The sequence below is a fragment of the Cygnus olor genome, chromosome 13 (genome assembly GCF_009769625.2).
Source record: "Cygnus olor isolate bCygOlo1 chromosome 13, bCygOlo1.pri.v2, whole genome shotgun sequence".
Classification (NCBI taxonomy): Eukaryota; Metazoa; Chordata; class Aves; order Anseriformes; family Anatidae; genus Cygnus; species Cygnus olor.
In genome coordinates, this window is record NC_049181.1 from 15,554,044 (window position 1) to 15,575,951 (window position 21,908).

At 50.0% G+C, this 21,908-nt stretch overlaps 1 protein-coding gene across 4 annotated transcripts; it reads right to left on the minus strand.

Moving 5' to 3' along the window:
- Positions 1-1,898: 1,898 nt before the first annotated feature.
- Positions 1,899-19,602, minus strand: TMLHE (trimethyllysine hydroxylase, epsilon). 4 transcript variants are annotated; one of them, XM_040572381.1, is made up of 9 exons: positions 19,474-19,602; positions 18,525-18,690; positions 14,448-14,629; positions 12,861-13,037; positions 11,828-12,107; positions 10,537-10,656; positions 7,330-7,566; positions 6,072-6,210; positions 1,899-4,927 (listed from the first exon to the last, which is right to left on the minus strand). In XM_040572381.1, exons 1-9 carry the CDS (start codon positions 19,574-19,576, stop codon positions 4,796-4,798), a joined length of 1,536 nt encoding a protein of 511 aa, XP_040428315.1. In that variant the 5' UTR covers positions 19,577-19,602; the 3' UTR covers positions 1,899-4,795. The 4 variants fall into 4 exon arrangements, with proteins under 4 accessions (XP_040428315.1, XP_040428318.1, XP_040428316.1 ...); XM_040572384.1 differs by lacking the exon at positions 19,474-19,602 and adding an exon at positions 19,339-19,449; XM_040572382.1 differs by lacking the exons at positions 18,525-18,690; positions 19,474-19,602 and adding an exon at positions 18,209-18,433.
- Positions 19,603-21,908: the final 2,306 nt, after the last annotated feature.

Sequence of the window (21,908 nt, forward strand, 5' to 3'; positions counted from 1 at the left end):
ACAGTATCAAAAGCCTTGCTAAAATCAAGGTAGATGACATCCACTGCTCTCCCCCCCTCTACCCAGCTGGTGATGCCATCATAGAAGGCAATGAGGTTAGTCAAGCACAACTTTCCCTTGGTGAATCCATGCTGACTACTCCTCATAACATTCTTCTCGTCCAATTGCTTGGAGATGGCCTCCAGAACAAGCTGTTCCAACACCTTTCCAGGGACAGAGGTGAGACTGACTGGCCTGTAGTTTCCCGGATCCTTGTGGTGGTTTTACTCGGGTGGGCAGCCGAGCTCCACCACAACCGCTCTCTCACTCCCCCTCCTCAAAGAGGGAACGGGGAGAAAATATGATGAAAAGGGCTCAAGGGTTGAGATGAGGAGATCATGCAGTAATTATTGTGACGGGCAAAACAGACTCAGCATAGGGAGATAGTAAGATTTATTGCCTATTACTAACAAGCTAGAGAAGCGAGGAACAAAGGAAAGAAACCAAAAGCACCTTCCCCCCATTCACCCTCTTCCACCTCCTTCCCCCGAGTTGTGCAAGGGATCGCGGGAATGGGGGTTATGGTCAATCTATAGCGCTTCTTCTCTGCCACTCCTTCTCGGTCACTCTTGTCCCCTGTGCTGCGGGGTCCCTCCCATGGGATGCAGTCCTTGCTGAACTGATCCAGTGTGGGCTTCCCACAGGCAGCAGCTACTTCAAGAACTGCTTCCAGATATGGGTCCGTGCCATGGAGTCCATCCCTCAGGAGCAAACTGCTCCAACCTGGATCCCCCACGGGCAGCAGCTCCTGCCAGGTCACCTGCTCCTGCGTGGTCTCCTCTCCACGGGCTACAGGTCCAGCCCGGAATCTGCTCTGGCAGGGGTCTTCTACAGGCCGCAGCCTCCATCAGTGTAGGTCCACCTGCTCCACGGGCTGCAGCATGGAACCCTGCTCCACCATGGTACTCCATGGGCTGCAGGGGGACAGCCTGCTTCACCATGGTCCTCACCACAGGCCGCAGGGGGCTTCTGCTCTGACGCCTGGAGCCCCTCTCTACCTCCTTCTTCACTGACCTCGGCGCCTGCAAGGCTGTTCCTCACTCGTCTCACTCTCCCAGCTGCTGTGTGGTGCAACGTTTTTTTTTTTTTTCCCGACTTAAATATGCTCTCACAGAGGCGCAAAACAACATCACTTACTGGCTCAGCTCTGATCAGCAGTGGGGCCCTTACCAAACATGGGGGAGCTTCTAGATCCTTTTCACAGAAGCCACCCCTATGGCCCCCTGCTACCAAAGCCTTGCCACGTAAACCCACTACAATCCTCCTTCTTGAAGACTGGAGTGACATTGGCTATCCTCCAGTCTTCAGGCACCTCTCCTGCTCTCCAGGACCTTTCAAGGATGATAGAGAGTGGTTCGGCGATCACCTCTGCCAACTCCCTTAGCACACGTGGATGCATCCCATTGGGGCCCATGGATTTGTGTGCGTTGAGCCCACTCAGACGCTCCCGAACCAGTCCCTCATCAACCATGGGGGAGCCCCCCATTTCCCAGACCCTTTCTCCTCCCTCCAGGGTCGAGGAGTCCTGGGGGGGAGTCCTTGAAGCAAAGACTGAAACAAAGAAAACATTCAGTATCTCTGCCTTCTCGGCGTCTCCCGTTACCAGGACACCCCCCTCGTTCAGCAAGGGACCCGCATTATCCCTAGTCTTCCTTTTACTGTTTACATACTTAAAAAAAAACCCTTCTTATTATCCTTTATCTCTTTTGCAAGAAACAGAACCTGCTTCAGGCCTAGAGTCACAGGTGGATGTGAGGTGTCACTGAGTTTTTAATACTCATTTTTACACTGTTCCTTGCCTCTTCTGCCATCATGTGGCCAGCGAAAAGAATGAACGCAAAGAAGCCATTGGAGACGCATTGATTTACCCCTCTCAGATTTATTCCACCTTTGATGGGTAATACAGACTTATCAAGATTGCTTGAAATATAGGTCTTGTTAACCTGACCACTTTATAACTCATTTAGTAAAACAAATCGCCACTTACTCCACTTCTTACCTTTGAAAAATGTCTTAAAAACACATACAGTGGTACCCTAGTACATGGGGAGGGAGAAGGAAGCAGTTCATCATTTATTGGCTGAAAGGATTGAAAGAGCTGGATTATAAAAACTGACCCGATATCATTACAGCAAACAACCTGTTCCGCAACAAATATCCACATCAGACTGCAATTGCCAAGAAGTCCTGTTTCTACAAATAAAGCTTTGCTGCTCACAAGATGCTTAGGAAGAACTTAGTCCACTTGGGAAGCGGGGAAGAGGGGGAACGTAACACTAAAGAAACCTCTCTCCCCTCCCCATTTTATTATTGAAGTGGCTAAATTAAGTTGAACACCTATGAGAAAATGTGTCTGCTGCATTCACGGTGGATAATTTTTCCCCCAAACACATGACACAATCACCTTGAGGACTGTGCTGGCTTGGAGGTGGCTCAGAGGAGGAGTTTGGTTGCTGAAGACCACAGCTCTTGGCAGCCCCACACCGCTCAGCGGGAGGCAAAGATACCATAACCACGTTCCTCACCAGAAAGGCACAGGTATCACTACAATTGTCAATACAGTTTGGTCAGTTCTCCCTTGTGCTAGCCATAGTCCTGCATGCTCCACCTCAGGGCAGCAGCGGATTTTTGGCTTGCAGCTGATAAAAATGGAGATCCCCTGCACAGAGGAAGGTAAAGCTGATCTCAGTGACTAAGGGATGGGTTCTGCATGAACCCAAATATTTTTCCCTCTTATGCTCAGGGAACACAGGGAGACAATAGCAGCTCAGGAACCCTCAACAGGTTTTGAAATACTCACCAGGCTCTTTTGTCCCATCCCGTGTCAATTAACAGAGGCTGATTTTGTCACGACCTCTCCCCCCATGCTCCAGGCCATGTCTTCACCCAGAAGTACAAGGTGGAACAACCCTGGAGCATCTGAGATGGGTTGTGCAAGAAGCGTACATAACCACAGGGGGCTGCTACTTCAACAAGATTAGTGAATACTTTCAAAATTTCATACTCGAGTTACGCTGGCATAACTGGCATCTAAGGAGAAGCTATAAACTAAGTGGTAAAGAAAGTAACAGAAGTAATGTATACTGAAGGCTGCTTGAGGAACCCACTGGCTCAGCCTAGAGGAAAACTCAAGCTCCTGCCCATGCCTGAGGCTGCCATCCACAAGCCTTGTGAGAACAGGACCTGACAGAAGCCAGCCCGCTCCAAGCCTGCTGCCACCTGGCTCAGGTTTCACTTCCTTACGTATCCTCTGATCAACAGCTTCCTGAGCCTTGGCTCTGAAACCCCTTTCAACTCCTGATGGCTGACTGCAGCAATGGCTCACTGCAGACAGGGCATGCTGCAGAAGACAGCATAAGGTAGCTCAGCCCCTAGGAACAGAAGCTTTTAAGAGTGCCTTTTAAGAATGCCTCCTAGCACTTGGATCTATACATTCAGTATTTAGATTAAGTGAGGGCAGCAGGTTTAGCACATGTGCATCTGCACTGCACTTGTACCTTAGACATAACAGCATTTTGCTTGCACAGGAAACCCAGGAGTGAACAGGACCAGCCCTGTTTTAACGTCCAGTCAGAGCAGAGTGGATATCCCCAAAGATAAGGAAGAACAGAAAAATAAAACCTAAAATCCCCTCTTGGTTTTACAACTTCAATTTTTCTAGTGATATGGGATTTATTTTTGTTCCTTACACTATGGTTGTTCAGTGTGCCAAACTCTCCAATTTATCCTCCCTACCACAACGAGTTGAAAGGCACCTCTGTGTTTATTACCTTCATATATAGAAAAATCTGGTGGAAAAGAGTTAGCCTCATCCAGCAGACAGTGTAAAGATGCCCTAAGACAAATTCCTTCTTCAGAAAAGATGAAAGAGTAAGCACGGTGAGAAATCTCTCAGTAAACACTGCAGCTGTTGAGCCTTGACTCTCAATGTAAGCATGGTGCAACAGGCAGAAAGAACACCAGACAGCATTACATTACTGAGGTCAAGAAAACATGGGAAATACACCCCCCATCCAACACAGCCATCTCTCCTTCGCAACATGCAGATGTCACTACTTCCCCCTTTCCTTCTACCCTAAGCCTTTTCAGAAATACCCTAACTACAAGAGCTTCCCTTTCCAGGCCACCCGTCAAGCAGCACGGATTGTATCACTGCCTGTTATAAGGGTATGCAGTATGTTTAAGAGGAAAGAGTTCACTGATACATGCCAACAGCCCTCAGTTTGAGTAGTGGCACTTCCATCAAAATAAGGATTTTTTTTTTCCCTAGAGACAAAAAAATTTCTCTAGAAGTTGTAAAGTCCGGCCTGGGGTGAGACGAGACCCCAGGTATATCCATTCTGCTCTGCTATGCCAAAAAAAAAAACCAGAAATGGCAGCTGACAGAAAAGGCTGAACAATAGAGAGAAACATATTTCAGATCCTGAAGGCACTTGATTAGAGGAGCACTTCACATCAATAGGTGCTGGGAGCACTTCTCACAGCGTGATTAACCCCGATTCACTGCAGCTGAGACAAACTGGCTGGCTGGAAAGACCCGGCTGGGTGCCCAGATAGCAAGAGCTGAACCTGCTCAGACAAAGGCAGAATGCAGTCCCATAAAGCTCCCATAACCTTTGGCTTCCACCTGCTCCCTCTCCCAGGCAGGCAGAGAGAACTGCTCTGAGAGGGTGGAGGTGTCTGAGGTACGTGCAACGTCTTCATCGTGGTGACACAGCAGCACGGAGCTCTGCCTCCCCGCGGCGGGTGGCCAGCGCTAGGCTTGCAGTCCCAGTAAGCGCGCGGTGTTCAGCACATCGTCTCTCGTCAGGTAGCAGCCACAGAGCTGGCGGTACCCTGTGAACGCTTCCCGCCCGTGCAGGACGCGCCAGTTGTCTATGAAGAGCGCCTGCAAGGGAAGAGGAGAGGTTGTCAGGACGAGGGTGACCACCGCAGCTGAGCCAGGACCCGCTGACACGACAGGTCCTGGAGCTGGAGATCCCCAGAGCCTGGAAGAGCAGGCAGGGACACACCACAGACTGTGCAGCCTTCCCATTCAGCGCTGTAACCTCCCCATTCAGCATGAAACTGTACACAGATGTCTGATATGATCTAGCACAGCTGTAGTACCTGAAGCCAGCAGCTCGGCTCTGCTGCTAACCACAGGTTAAAACAGGTCAGCTAGCAAAGTATTTCTGGGTCATTTCTTTGCTTTTGTGCTGCAGAGGTTGGGCAATTGTGCACCAGCAACGGAAACTGGCCATCTTCAGCCTCCAACATGTCACTTTTCCCCAGGCATCCTTGAGAACAGAGAGCCGTAGGGGCTCTTTGATGTGAACATCTTCACTCTTTCATGTCTGGGGCCCTAGGTTCAGGCTGAATCTAGACCCACCTAGACCCTGTAGGAATAAAAACCCTTTCAAGCAGGCACAGCTGGTGGAAGAAGCCTCTAAGTCTGTGAATGAAGCTCTAGCTCTTCAAGCTCTTCCAAAACTGCACCCAGCATCGGCCTTTCATACTCAGGGCAGAGCTTTTCCCTTTTAGTCCCAAGACGTGCTAAGGCATTTCTGGGACAGTGAAGAGAGCTCAGGTCTCCTGTGATCTGCTGGCATTGTAAGGATTCAGATATAACCTCAGAACAGAAGTAAATTCAGCTTTCCACATGCCTTTTACTTTTCCATTAAAAGAAGATTTTCTGCTTCTGGAACAAGTCAGAGGCCAAAGAGTAAGTGCTCCCAGCCCCCCTGCTTCCAAGGGTTCTCATTCAGTGACTGAAAATATCTTCCTCCTCTCACCCGGTCTGGGCTAACTGTCCTCTGAGGCTGAGTTTGAATCAATTACTTCTACTTTGCCTGGAAGCTAATATTGTTTCACAAAAGTAAGAACACACATGTAACAGATGCCATTACTGGAATACAAGGCACCTTAAAACAGCTGTAAAGAGGGAAATTTCAGCACAGGGTTTGCCTGAAGCATTTACCTATGTGGCAACATCCAGAAGAGCACACGGCCTCCCTGCCCGTACCAAACGCATGTGAGCCTCCGAGTCCTACCTTGCCTGGCTTCAGTTTGACCCACAGCTCATTTTCTGGTCTCCTGAGCTCGGCGGTGAGTGTGCGGTGAGCAGTGTACCAGCGATGTACAACATCGTAAGGCACAGTGTTGATGACTGCACGATCGTAGTTATTGTATCTGGAGGTAAAGAAGACAGAAAAAAGACTGCTTATGTGGCCCCAAGAGTAAAGTGCAGCAAGATGTTCCCGTAGGGAACCTCTGAAGAGGCAGATTAGCCAGCATTTAAGGGAGGCTACGAGATGAGTAGGCAGGTTATGCTGCAAGTGCAGGACTTTTGGGAGACTACACAACATGTGGATCAAGGGAGAGTTTGCTGCCACCACAGTTTTTGCTGTTTTTCATGGAAAGCTGCCACATGCTATCTCAGTGTTGGGGAAGGAAAAGTGGGAATTAAAGAGAAGCCCATCAGCAGCAAGGTATATTGAAAACTTCTTTCCTCACGAGAAACGAAGCCCACACAATCTAGCAGCTTGCTGTCTGGTCGGCCAGAAGCTCCATGCTATTAAGGAAAGGCCAGGCTCTAAACAGAGGCAAGCTGCTCACTTGGATAAGGGGGCACTAGTGCCAGCAGCTCGCACTAGCTGGTGCTACAGACACAGCAAAGGATGAGACTGGTTTTTTTAGCATGAAAGTGCAAAATAGTGCTGGATGACCTCCTGTGCTAAGCCAAGATGGAATTTCAAAAAGCAGCCCAAGCTACCTTTTAGAAGGGGACCGCCCTGTGTTCTCCTCGTCCCTTGCATGCCAAGCTAGCTTTTAGAGACTTTTTGAGGAGAGCTGAATCCCACTGCCTCTCAAATGAAGTAACATGAGCTTGGACACTTCACATGGGGCAGGATCAGGGTCACTCCAGGGAGGCTCTAACGACTGGCAGTAGGATGGGCATTTGCTCATACCCAGATCTAACGGTGCTGCTCCTACAAAACACACACAGTGGCAAGAATGTCTGAAGCCAAGCCCTTGAACTAGCCCTGACTGGGGCAGAGGGCACGGAGCTAAAGGTAACAGGAGCTAAAAACAAAGCTCACCAGTGATGCCCATCTTTGTATCAGTGGTTCTGACACTTCCTTAAAAGCAGCATTACAAAACCCAGGAGGAAACACATGGTGTTTTTGTCGTTTCACCCCGTCCATCAAACATACGTTGGTTTTCTGCCTAAATTTTCTTCTGAAAACCCCTGCATTTTGACAGAACCCTATCCCTGTATGCACAAGGCCTCCCTCACACTGATGTTACCTGATCAGATAAAGTTCGTTGTTCCAGGGATAGACATTGAGGACTGGCCCAACTCCGATCATGTGGTTGTGACAATCTCCCACGTTCTCCACGTACTCGTGCTTCAGTGGCACCTTGCTTAGCAGCTCAAATTGATCGGGGGCTTGCCGGAGAACCTGCTCCGCCGCGTAGAAGCCATCCACCAGCAGCGTCCGCCCGCCCGTCCCCTCGTGCTTGAGGCAGTGAAACACTTGGATGCTGCAGGGGTGAGAGAATCCAGAGCACAAAAAGAAAAGACCTCAGGCATCTGTCCTGTGGAGAGAATGTGCTTCCCCAGACCCAGACTAATGCAGACTGATGCATCTGCTGGTTACAACAGGCTTATCTGTACTCTCCTGCATTTCACTAAGACCTGCTAAGGAATGGAGACTGCCCAGCCAGCAGCAGCTCTGCCTGATGTTTCTTCAGCTCTCATACATTTGGACTTCTGAGAAGAGGGCTACTGCCTACACCATCTCCGAGATCAAACTATGCGAGCTGGGAGACTTCAAGTGGTGCAGGCACGTGTCTGCCAAGGTCCATCTGGGCAGCAGGATGGAGAGGTTCAAAAGCATAAAACTAACTTCCCGAGAACATCTCCGAACAAGAGGGCAGCTGAAGACATGCTGGTGGTACTACTGAGGTCTCCAGCAACTACAAGGGGAACTCAGGATGACTCTCACACAAAGGCACATAAATCAGGGTCTCTCACAGGTAATCAGGATAAGCCCCCTGAGTCGACATGTTAAAGACCTCTTTAACAGACCTTGGGAAGTCAGACTCTTTAAAGACCTTGGGAAGCCTGGAGCAGGGGAGTCCTGAACAAGAAGCCTACCTACAGGGGCACTGCCTCCCCAGCAGGAAGCTGTCCAATTCAGCTAAACAGCTTTTGCTCTTTTACTTTTCTGAAGAGATTCTTTCTTTCCCTTCATCCAAGCCTATTAGATCTTGCATTCTCAGAAACAAACACCCAGGAGCTGCCTTGAGCCGCGTACTGCCAGTTTTCATGGTGTACCAAGTTCACCTGTCAGAAAGATGAATGCAACCTTTTTGGGCAGAACTTCATCTCCTGATCTCCTTTGAGGCCTCTTAACCCAGTCCCACAGCAAGTGATGTGGCACGAGCTCTCAGTTCCAGCCTCACCGGCACCTTTTCACCTTGGCTCAACGAACCCTTAAAACCACAGAAGATTCAGAATAATTTCAGTCAGTCAGTCCACAAGGACGGGAGCTGAGGATGCCCAAGCCCTCGTGGCTCTGCTCCTTGAAGACAACCACCTTCTCGTGCAGCCTGGAGCACTGAGAAAGTCTCTTTTGAAGGCAGGCTCTTTGCTGCCCATTGAGTGAGATAATGCTGCAGTCTTTCCCATGTCTTGAGGAGTTCCTCTCCTCTACTCTTTACAAAAAGGTAACTCGAGACCTGTCAGATTTAGCTGATTTCACCCAAGGCGGTAGAGAAAGCAGACATTCAAATGAACAACTCTTTCTTGAAAAAAACACCTCCTTTCCTCTAGAAGCAGGTCAAAGACAGTTTAAAGTGTTTCAGAATAAGTCTAAAGCAGTCTGAGCAGAAAGGATTTCTGGTAGAGATGGGGGCTCAGGAAAGCAAGAAATTCATGTTCTTCCTGCACAACTAAGGTTTTGCAGGATTACAAGCATTAGTGGTTAGCCCTACTAGCCTGGTCCACACTGTCATTGTTTACTGCAGATGAGAATATACCTACCTGAAAGAAAGGGAACCTTTCCAAGTAGAAAATAAAGGTATGGAAATAGCTAATGAGCTCTATAGTTCTCACACTGAGCAGCTTAATCAAAGTGTATCTGTAGGCTGAAGCTCTGATTACTAGTTACTTCAGCATTTGACTTTGGGGAGATTTTGTGAGCTCCTAAAACAAGTCAGGCAAGCAGGTAACTGCAGGCCATGAAAGCACATGGGCTCTACGAACAGTCGGCTGTTCACTGAAAACACAGGAGCCAACTAGATCAGTCTTGAAAGACGTGGCAGGATTTAAGTTTTATGTATCTACTTCTAGCACACTAAAAACTGCTTACCTTGCTTCTGGCACCTAGCTGCTTCAGAACAAAAGCTACCACCCCCAAAAGCTTTGTGCTAGGTTGGGCATGGGCAACCAGGGTGCCTCCTTGGGTAGCACGACCCTTCCTGATCTGAAGGGCTGCTCTGAAATCCATATGCAGGCAGTAGATCCCACCCCTTGGCCTTCCTCTACTTTTCCAGCTCTGCCTCACAGACCCTTCCCATTAAGATGCTTAGCAACTTAACGGCCTCACTTGGGAAGAACTAATCCTGCCCTAGGGCAGGAGGTGTAGACTAGATGGCTTCTCCTAGCCTTTGTATTGCTACTTCCATATGAAGTCACAGTACTTCCATCAGTTCTCCCCCAGGGCCATTTCCTTGATCCTTTTCTTCATTGAGATGAAAGCAGACACATAGAAAAAGAATGAAGGTAGAAATTAAGCCTCCAGCACTTTAGTGGGAATCATGATCAGGGCTGCTGCCCTTCTTTCTCCAACCAGGTATAAAACTTGCAGCCAGGAGGCTATATTGGAAAAGCCGTTTGCAAACTAGCATTTGGGAAACAACTGTAGCTACAGACTTTTTTTTTTTTTTTTAAAGCACAGACAGGTGTGAACTTTGAAGGGCTGGAGAAGCCTGGTTTCTGACTACCTACAGGGCTGCACTATTGCCAAGATGCAAATCCCAACCAGTTTGAAGCAGAGCGACCGCACAGGGCATACGTGAGGACAGCACGTACATCTGGCACCACTCACGCAGCTTGGGAGGGCAGAGACAGTTGCTGCAGGCTGTGCAGAGGCGAGCTGCTCCCTCCTTCCCCAGAGGCTACCACTAAAGCTCTGCCAGTAAAACAGACAGTGCTGATGTGGGTGAGGAGGGCTACTTAAACCACAGCAAGTGCCAAGGAGCAGCCAGCCAGGTAACAGCCAACTCCTTCACTGCCTGCATTCTGGAAGATCTTGGAGTTCCAAGCACAGGAAAGACTACAGACTACCCCACTCCAGAGGAATCATGCAGGATCCAGAATTACTGTGCGACTAGTACCACTAAATCCCATCAGCAGAGCTGGAGACGCTGAAGTCTAAACTGCATCACCGTGAATCACGCCTGCCTTCTGCGCTGTGTGTGTGGAGCAGCAGCAGCAGCAGCACGTACCCGCAGGGCTCCTGGAAATAGGTTGTGTCGGTGTGCCGATCCAGAGCCAGCTTGGTGTAGGCAGTGTCTCCCCGGGAGAAGTCGGAGGTGAAGTACCACATTCTGCCATAAATGGTCTCCCTGCAAGAGAGGTGGGCAGTTATCAGAGTGCTGCAGGGATCAGTGTCGAGGTAAAACAGATCCTCTCTTCCACTTGAGGTTACTCCCCTTTATCTTACACACAGCATGTACAGAGTGAATTCAAACAGCAAAGCACGCCAAGTTAACAGGATTCACACTGTCAAAGAGATGGTGCTTCTAATGCCTCCTTCTACTATTCAATTTCTTTCCTCCTTCAGAAGACTGATGGCAATAAGTCTCCTCCTCCTCCACAAATACACAACTTCACTCTGAAGATCAGCCCATCAAATCAAGGAAGCACTGAGCAACGTTAGGAGTTACCAGAGCACAAGTTTGTACTTTGTTGTACAGGTCTGTACCTTTGCTTGTACCCACCTAGAGCACTATCCCCATCTCTGTTCGTAAGATATTCCGTTTTCACCCACCTCCCCCTACAATGTGCATGGCAGGAAACAGGGAGAAGGCAAAGACCTGGTAGCAACAAACACTACTCGGGGGCTACAGGAGGAGGTTAAGAATCTGGAGAAGAACGTTGGCTGGATGTTCCTCGAGACCTTTATTTCTATTTGGAGTGGCTATTCATCAATAGAAATCCATCCTCTTCTAATGGACCATGGCAAGTTTAGCTGTTTGTGCAGCTTGGATAAAACTCAAAACTCAAACCCAGGCTTGCCATGCTGTTGGTGTGTTTTAAACACAGAAGAAATGTTTCCCAGTATTTTTCTTTAGCGACAGCTACGAATTGTTTTTGATCTCCCTGGCTCCCAGGGCCAGGGCTGACCTCCTAACCTTTCAAGTCATAACAGGAAATGTCTCTCCTTGCAAAGCTCAAGTCTTCCCAGACAGGCTACTTCCCTCAGTCACTCCTCTCTGTGCACAGTCCCACTATCACAAAAGTCATCGTATGCTCCTGAGGCAGCTCTGTAACCTAGTGACTCCAGGCCTCCCCACAAAAAGAGGCCAGATCCCACAGTGCAGTACCGCATCTCAGTTCACGTGGACTGGCCAGGGACTGTACATGACCCGGCCCCTTCATCTGCAAACCAGGCCATACTGCACAACACACAGGATATGAGGGCAGCACCTTTCCAAAGAAAAAGGAAGCGACAGCCTCCCATTCGTGGTTCATCTACAAAGCTGTCTGTGGCCTTCCTGGGGCAGCCCCAGTTACCTGATTAAGCTGATCCTTTCTGCTAAGATTTGCGTGTCCTCTTTGGTGGGAGTGACATTCTCAACAAAAGCGATCCCATACAGCAGGAAGTTTTGCAGGAACTCCTTCAGCCCCTCGTCTGTCTCCAGGAAGCTCCGGCAGTCGACGGATGGGACCTGGGCTTGGCGGTAGATTTCTGCGTTCCAGAGGATCCGCGGGTGCATGACCCGCTGCTTCTGCCCCTCGTAGCTGTTCTTCACCAGCCACTCCAGCCCGTACCGCGTAACGTGCCCATCCGGCCCTGTGGCAAATGAGCAGGGTCACAGTCGCTGCAATCGCACCGAACAGACAGAGAGATCACAGCCACTGCAACCATCAATCTAGGACAATCCCCTTCTAATTTTGCCTAATGACAGACTCTTTTGAACCTTGATGAAAGCTTAAGTATTACCTGGTTTAGGCCACGAGTCCTACAGGTATTGTCAACAACTCCAAATCCAGGCCTAAGCATTTCTACTTCAGCGGTTTTGTTTTCTAGTGACAGGACACTGAAGAAGAAGCACTGATGACAATCCCATAAACGAGGGTACAATAAATGAAAGTAAATTGCAGCAGAACAAAGAAAGCAGTCGGGAAGCAGAGGAGAAAGGACACAAGACGTGAATTCTAATCAGAGACACCAGTTCAAGTAGGACAGGGTAAGGAAAAGAAAGTCAACCATTTCTTGACTGATCTCTTCAGTATCTGCACGGCTCCCGCACTCAAACAAACCAATAAACTACCCAGACACTGGAGATGCACTCAAGAGGGGAGGGAGGAGGTAAGGGGGAGAAGAAAACCAGACATAAATAAGGCTGAGTTGTGTTTACAGCAACAGCCCTGCTCAGAAGAGCAGTGTTTAAGATCTGCTTAGAGCTACATCTCCTCCCAAAACAGCTCCTGATTTAGAGATAAGGTTTTCTAGGAGAGGGCAGCCTTAAGAGCAGGATCTATCAACCAGCCTCCTTCCAAACAGGGCTGGTGGTCCATGAAAGATGGGCGTTTTGATACTCACACGTGAGGAAGAGTGTGGTCTCATCCACTCGGACAGCCTTGGGTTTGATTCCCAGGTCCACGCTAGCTGTGTCCAAGCTGCGCTGGTTCGTCTTGGCGTTGTAGCAGGAAGCTGAGCGGCAGTGGTCCCGCAGCCAGACGAAATCGAAGCGCATCAGCGTGTTCGCATACCTGAGCTCTGCAAAGGGAGATGGGCACAGAAGACGCCCTGGTGTGAACAATGAGAAAGAAAACATAACAGGAGAACCCACAAGTTACGATCCCACTTCTAGGGGACGCAGAGGCTGTTAGACTTAGCACCTCTTTGTGCAAGTGAAGCTAGCTTTTCACTTGAAGACCATGCAAAATACTGAAGAAATGAAGAATATCACTGTCAGTGATCTTGCCATGGTCTCCCCTCTTACCAAGTCCACAGGCAGCCTCATCCTGCAACAGCGAGAAGCGTGGCTAACAAACACTGGTCATGTATTTATGTCTATCTTCTCTCTTCAACAAGTAAATTTGGAGCTGCCCAGCAGCTGCTGCACACAACAAGGTTCCCTCTCTCCCTCCCATGTAGGTGCAGACCCCATCACACCAATACAGATAAGAATCAACCAACTAATCACATCGACACGCAAACTAAACGCACATTAGATAACACCATGACCTCAGCACAGAGCTTTGATACCCGTTCATCACTGCTACAAAGCCTCACCTCCTTGTTCCCTCCTGGGACAGCCCAAGGGCCTTCAGATGGGGGTCAGAGCCAGCATGGACAACGGAAGAGCCCTTCCTGCTCTACTGCTGCTCAGCTTTGAGATCCAAGTATCCGAGGGATGAAACAACAACATCCTTTTTCAGGGGGTGACTATGTTGGATAAACCACTCGGCAATTCCCTTTAGAGATATGCTTACAAGGGATTCCACAGTACCAATGCCTTCTGACCAGCCTCAGCAGACATCACCAGGCTGATGCTGGGTATCTGCAGGTACCAAACGAAGCAGACCATGGAGAAATGTGCTTCGGTTGCTAAGTTGTCTCAAAAAACCAGAGGACGAAGCAGCATTAGACTGAATTTATAACTGGCTTGCTTACATTAAGGCATACATTCCTTGCTCTTCCTTAAGCTGTCTCACGGCGAGGGATGCCTGGCATCAAAAAGCCTTTCGTGCTCATGCCATCCAGCCACACAAACAGGCTGCTTACGAAACTGCTCTGAACTACTGTGTTTCACAAACCTGGCAAAGCAGAGAGCTGGGGACACACCGAACAAGCCACCCCACTTGCAAGTCACAGCCCCGAGCATTACACAGCGAACAACTGACGGACAGGGCAAGATTCAGATGCAGTCAGAGTTCAGGAATCGCTTGATTTCTCAGTTATCATTGCTTCGTTTCTCATAAAAGACTTAATGCCAGCAGACAAACCTGCTCCATCCTGCCTTTGGGAATTCCTAAAGGGAACGTAAAACGCAGACTCCAGCATGCACCCCTCTAAAAAACCATGACCTGTTTCAGAAGAGAATCACTACTGGGAAACAAGGTCAGGAAGACCTCGCTCCCCTCCCCAGGAAGCTCAGAAGCAGGCTCAAAACCACACACCTACCCAGGTGATCGCCGTGCAGCTGCCAGACACAGCTCAGGGACTCCGGGGCCGTGTGATGGCAGCGAGCCGCAGCAGCGGGGACGGTCCTTGTGCCGCGGGGCAGCCCCAGAGAGCCATGCCCGGCACGTCCACTCCGCCAGCACGGCAGGCCCAGCAGGCATGCCAGCCTCCGGCACCACATCCTGAGGACGAGAAGAAGGAGAACAAGGTGAGACAGCTGTGCTGCTGTGACTGGTGGCATCACACAGACCACGCGGTGATCTCTGCAAAATTTCAGTCAGCTGCAGCGGATACTTCTGTAGACATCACCAACACCCAGGAGGGCCGTGAAGCTGGCAAGTGAAAACTGGCTGCCCTTAAAAACTGGGTGCAATGGAAGCAGCAAGGAATTAACCATTAGGGGAGTGATGACTTTTGTAAAACAAATAAGCGAATCCAATCCAAGCACACCAGTTGGAAACAGAAGGAGAACAGAGAAGGGCATCTGACTTATTTTGTGACCACCCTAATCTCCAGCAGAAAAATAGTCCTGAGAAGAAGTAAATGAGATCTCAGGATTTATCACTTCCAGAAGAGACAGCTGTGTGTTCTGTTTGTACAGAGCTGTGCTCTTTACGAAACACTGGCAAAACCTCATCTGCTGCAGGTCTCGTCCCCTCGTTGGCCTTCCCAATATGAATTTCCCCTTCCTGGACAGAGTTGACCAGGGAAGCAGAGAAAATCGACCTTGGTTATGGTTACAGAAGCAAGAACTAGAGGAATCCAGTAATTAGGTCAGTTCTAGAAAAAGTATGCAAAACAATGAGGAGGAGGAGGAGAAAGATCTCTTTCTGCCAAAGGGCACAGCCAGCATGGAAGAGGAACCAGCCACAGTTAACTTTTGACCAGAGATGAGAAGGTGACTTCCCACAGGCTGGTTTGTAACACTTCAGTGCAATCAAAAGGCAAAAACCCTGCAAGTTTTAAGATGTGAAACCACACTAAATGCTCTGTCACGTGTTCATTAAGTTCCAGAGGACAGGTCTAAACCCAGCAGGATTTCAACAATGCTTTGATCTGAAGCACGTAGAAATGCAGTATCACTGGACAAGACGCAGGCACAGGAAAAATTTCTTATCCCAGTTTTCTGACTGCCCTTCACTTTCTACCTGAAGAGCACAGACTGGTGCCTCAGCTGTCCGACCTGCTTCTCCCCTTCATAGCTGACTTACTGCAGAGATATCAAAAGTTAGTAAGAACAGTAAAATCGGCACAGAAGTAGCATACTCACAGAAAACAATTTGCTGAGTAGGAAATAAATAGACTGAGAACTCTAGGGAAAAAAAAAAAAGAAAGTGGAAATGTTTTTATCAAGATAATGCAGTTTGAGAGCAATATGCAAACCACTGTGTTCTGCAAGGTGCTTGGCCGCAGTCCGCACAAGTCACTAACAGCTTTAGAGCTGCAGAAAGAAGATTCTGATTTCTGTGCCTGCTGAAGTGCAATATTCCCACCTAAGTGGACTGCTGGGAACCTGGCCGTGCTGCAAATCAGCTGGATTTGGGTTGGATTTGATACACAAACTTAATAACTAAGTGAAGGAAATTTGCAAGAGGAGCTAGGCAATCAGGAGTTATCTGGTGGTTATTGGGTTTACAAAGTTCAAAGAAATGATTTAACTCACCAAGCCACGAGTTACCACTCACAAAGCTCAAGACCACGCTTCATGAAAGAAAAAAAAACAAGGGAAGACTTGCTCCTTTTTGGCTTTTGGATCTCAAGAATATCCACTAACTCAGAGTGGATAAAAAGAAGCAGGCGTGTGCAAATAAGCTTCCTATCTCCTCACGCAGGACCGCGCAGGACACAAAGCTGATAGGAAAAGCTCATCTATAAATCCATTTAGAAAGTGGCCTCCGCCTGGGGCAGCTCCAGCCATAGTTATCTTTCTGCACATGTTCTTTTTATCTCTGTCTTCTTCCAGTATCAAAACTTACCAGAGGATAAACACAGGTAAAACGGTAAGTGACCCAGATATTTAATCTAATCAATGAGACCTCTTGCTTCTCTGCTGTTCTTGCTGGAAGCAGACACCACAAACAGCTCAGAGAAGCCATAAATTAAATCTTTCCAAAAGACATTAAAACTAAGAGGAGCTGAACACACACACACAAATCTACATAATTAGAGAGAATTTACATTTTGTCTTTGAGCTTGTTTAACCAAAGCTAACAGAGTGAACTGTTCACATAACTGATTTCAGTCAGGAGAGAGCTTTCTCCCACTCCTCCTGTTCACCTCATGTCTACACTTCTGATCTTTATGTTGTCCACATCACACACACCTCACCTGGACACCAGTGAAATGCACCAGCTGCAAGGTTTCAAGACCAAATTTCCCTTTAAATCCATAACGAATAATCCTCAGGAGGAAGAAGACAGTAAACTACCCTTCATGTAAAGGCAAACTGACTTTCAAAAGGGTGAGATCTTCAATTTCCAACTCTGCCCCTCTGTCAAAGCAAGACAAGGTCCTGTGCAGACACTGTACGGAGCATCGTGCTTGCCTCATCTTATCCGAGACTCCATCACCTGCTGAATGAGTAGAGGTGACAGGCTGAGCAGGTAGCACAGAGCTGCAGGAAAGGCAGAAAACTTGAATATATTGTGATTTGAAGAACACTGTAAGGCTCCTGAGAGCGTAAAGACGAGAAACATGCTGGGAGAGGAGGAGGAAGAAAGAGCCTCACAAGGGGCTCGTTAGTCCAGGAGACTTTCCTCCCAGTCCCTCAGTAGTCTGCTCACTGCCAATGCAAGAAGCATTCGGAGTAACCAACTGTGCTCTTTAAAGCTCTTGGAAAAAAAGCCACAATTCCCATTTTGAGAAATAAAAACATACCAAGTTGAACAAAATTAGTAACCAAGTATTTTCCATCTATCTATATATATATATAGAAGGAGGAAGAACTCTAATCTGTGGACTTCATCCAGCCTTTAGCAAAAACCTTCCCAGAGCATCGTGAGAGCGGCCCGCTGGTGTTCAGCAAGCCACTCTGCTGCTGTAACTGCTGGAGCTGTGAACAGACCTGTTTCATCACTCTGTGACAGCATGCCCAGCCTGTTTTTCAAGCTTATTTGGCATCCGAAAAAATTATCTATTTTCCATTAAGCATTTCAAAACGTCCAGTCTCTCAGTATAAAGCAAAGTTTTCTGATCTGTAAGAAATGCACAGATTTCAATAGCATAAAAACCCTTACACACTTGGCTCGTTTTTTGATCTTTCATTTCTAGTAGCTTTGGAGGAGGCACCCAAACACCACGCAGTGCCAGTGCATGAGCGACGGCAGCCTTCGAAAAGGGGACACTGACAAAAAGGGGGGCTGCTGCCGCAGAACCAGCTGAGGGACGTGAACTAACCCAAGCGATGAACCCCTGCGGCGGGTCAAGTCCCCTGGAACAGGAGTCTCACACACACAGACGCTTCTTTGTCAGCAGAGCTTAAGGTTTAACAGCCCAAACTGGCATAGCTTACCTATTAATTACAAAAGAAACAAAAGGCAGATTGGCTGTCCCCTGCTGAGAAAGGCTCCTGCCTCCCCCGGCAGGCCTGCGCTGCTGTGGCAGACAGCTATATTAGATCTCAGCTGTCAGGTATCAGATTCCCCTTCCAGCCCTTCCCAGCAACAGAAAATTTTCAATTAAATTAAGCAGCCTAATGAAGACATCACAGACACTGCCAGCTTCACAGCTACTTCATTTTCCTAGAAGTAAAAATCAATTACCCGCTCCCCCCAGGTTCAGCACCAACCGCCGGACTCCAGACCCCTTCCTTACTGCACCTTCTCCACCTACCTTGAAGGCAAAGCCTCCCGCAGGGCTCTACAGCTTTTCTGCGGCACGGGAGCCAGCCCCCGCGGTGTGACCCCAGTAGGGACGCACGCTTACTGGGGTGAACTGCTATTAAATCATTCCCTTTGACTTCTCTGGGCCCTGAGCAGGGCCAGGCAGCGCTCCCAGGCAGGGAGGGGATGCCATTGGGAAGGGAAGGGGAGAAAGCAGCTCTGCTGTGAGGCACGGCTGGCTGCCAGCCTTCGTTACCTGGGCCTGGGCGAGCTACAGGAGGGCGCAGAGCCAGGGCTCGGTGTCCGAGGGGCTGTGGGGGCCGTGCCGGGGGGTGCCCCCGCTCCTGCCTGGGCCGCCCCCGGTGGGCATCGCTCCTCCGCTGTGGGGCTGGGCGGCTGCTGGGGCTGGGCCTGCTGCCTTGCTGGGGGGGGACAGAGAAAAGGATGAAATTAAACCAAAGCACCCTGCCGAAATTACACCAAAAAAAAGCTACTGAAATTATACCAAAGCACCCTGCCGAAATTACACCGAAACCCTGCTGAAATTAAACCAAAAAAAAAAAAAAAAACCTACTGAAATTAAACCTAAACCCAGCCTAAATTAAACCGAATCACCATACTGAAATTAAACCTTAAACCTGCTAAAGTTACACCAAAAAAAACCTACTGAAATTAAGCCAAAACACCCTGCAGACATTAAGTCAAAAAAACTGCTGAAATTAAACCCAAAACCCTGCTGAAATTAAACCAGGAAAAAAAAAAAACTACTGAAATTAAACCAAAAAAAATCACTACTGAAATTAAACCTAAACCCTGCTGAAACTAAACCAAAACACCCTGCTGAAATCAAACCTAAAACTTGCTGAAATTAAACCAAAAACCCTCCTGAAATTAAACCGAAAACCCTGCTGAAATCAAACCTAAACCCTCCTGAAATTGAACCAAAGCAACTTGCCGAAATTAAACCACGATACCCCGCTGAAACCAAACCCAAACCCTGCTGAAATTAAACCCCAAGCCTGCCGAAATTTAAACCAAAAACACCCTGCCGAAACCGAACCCAAACTTGCCGAAATCACACCAAGACACCCCGCCGGAATCAACCCCCAACCCTGCCGGGGTCACACCGAAGCACCCTCCCGCACCGACCCCCAAACCCCGCGGAAATTCCCCCAAAACGCCCCCCGGCCCCCCCCGGCCCGCACCCGCCGCCAGGCGCCGCCGCAGCCCCGGCCCCGCCCCCCCGCTCCCGAGGCGGGGCCAGGCCACCGAGAGGAGGGAGGCCGCGGCTAGAGCGCCGCCCGCCATCGAGGCCTGGGAGGTCTGAGAGCGCCGCCCTAGAGACGGGCGGGCGGCTATAGAGAGGCCATAGAGCTGGCGGAAGAAGGGCAGAGCGCCGCCAGCCGGGGAGGGGGGAGGAGCTTCACTCGGCTCAGCCTAGAGCGCCCACAGAGACCATAGAGAGGCGCGCTGCCGCATAGAAAGTCGCGGGGAGGGGCGTGGCGCATGCGCACAGCGGCTGCTCACGGCCGCCATCTTGTGGGGGGAAGGGGGCGGCGGGGTGTTCCTGGGCCCGGTGTTTTGGGGCGAAACGCCGAGGTTTTGGCGCACAGGAGCCCGGGGCCGCGTGTGGGGCCGCCGCGGGTCGCGGGGTGCGGGCCTCGGGAACTGTATCTGGAGGGGGGGGGCTCGGGGGTGGCGCTGGGGGCATGGGGGAGCCATCATAGACGTAGGGGTATTGTAGATGTGGTGGTGCTGGGACCCCTCAGGGACATACAGGTGTTACAGACATGGTGGTGCTGTAACCCGTCATAGACATAGAGGTATTACAGACGTGGTGGTGCTGTGACCTGTCATAGACATAGAGATATTATAGATGTGGTGGTGCTGTGACCCCTCAGATATATACAGGTATAGATATGGTGGTGCTGTAACTTGTTATAGACATACAGGTATTACATATATGGTGGTGCGTCGTAGACATGCAGGTATAGGTATGGTGGTGCTGTAACCTGTCGTAGGCATACAGGTATTATAGACGTAGACATACAGGTATTATAGACGTGGTGGTGCTGTAACCCGTCACAGACACACAAACACAGATATGGTGGTTCTGTAACCCATCATAGACAGAAATATTATAGAATCGTAGAATCATCAAGGTTGGAAAAGAGCTTCAAGATCATCTGGACCAACCATCCCCCTACTACCAATGTCACCCACTAAACCATGTCCCTAAGCACCACGGGTATGGTGGTGCTGTAACCCGTCGTAGGCATACAGGTATTACAGACGTGGTGGTGCTGTAGGCAGGAGGTGGTCCTCCCCCTGCTCATCCTGTCAGCAATTATCCCCCTGATCCTCTTCCTGCAGGTGCTCTGGGGGCCTTGGCCGGAGCGTCCAGGACATCTCTTAGCTGGGGACAACCTGCAGTGGCAGCGGTGCTGATGGCAGAACCTCCCCAGCGCCGACAAACCCTGCTGTAATGGATTGCGCCCTGAGAGTGCTGATCCCAGGCATCGCCACCGTGCTCTGCCATGATTTCCGCATGTGGTTTTCCAAAATTCACGCCTCCCGAGTCCTCGATGTTCCCGTGCTGCCGCTGAGCGGTCGCATGTCGCCACAGCTCTGTTTTCCGAGCGTGTTTATTCAGGAAAGGGGTGGGGGAGGCGCCTGGAACAGGCAGAGGAGCTGGCGGGGATCTGCTGCTTCCCAAAAGCTTGGTGCAGCTCCCAGAGGAGATAAACAAGTTAGTCACTCGGTGAGCTCACGGCAGAGGCATCTCGGCCTCCATGAGAATTTGTCGCCGGCCTTTCCTGGGCTGCTGTGTGCCCAGAGGAGGGGGAGAGGTTGGGGATTTGGGTGGTGGCAGATCCCTGCGGTGTCTGCTGGCTGCACTCAGGATCAGGACGTCCTGGGGGAGTTTCTCTCAAGGAGTGAGCACGGTCTGGAGCTCACCAGGCTTCGTGGTCCCGCCTGAGGACGTGCCCAAGCCACGTGGCCTGGGCGCGGAGGGTCTCGGGTGCTGGGAAAGAAAGTGCCTGGGAGCTTTCTGGGGATTTCCCAGCGAGAGTCGGGAGCTGGGAATTTTCTCTTCCCCCCCCCCCCTCCTCACCCCCTTTCCTCCAGCAATGCCTCTCGCTCGCATGCTCCTCCTGGGGTCACGAGCGGGTTTTAAAAAAAGCAGCAGCCCACACAATGCTCTTCCCTTCCCCGGCCGGGTGCTGGTGACGAGATAGCGCATCCGGCCCCGAGGGGACAGAATTAGCCCTCTGCATGGGAAAGGCCCTGCCAGTCCTGGCCGCCAGCTCCAGCGCCGCGGGGCTCCGGGGTCAGCAGCGCGTCGCCGCTCCGCATCCTACAGATGTATCCTCCGCTGGGCTCGCTCGCTCCCCTCTGGTGGCTCGTGCTCGCGGGATTTCTCGGAGGTCAGGCTGCTGGTGCTGATGCCGAGCGGTGTTTTCCTCGGCGTGCAGGGCGCAGGCGGGTTTATCGCTGCACGTGGCCTCGCACCGGCGAAATCTGGGGGATATTTCCGCAGGTCAGGACAGGGAAATCGCGGTTTTACAGGAAACGCGGCAGTTTCCACGTGAGCTGCAGGAACAAAGGATGGCTGAGCAGATAGGGGATATTCCTGGAA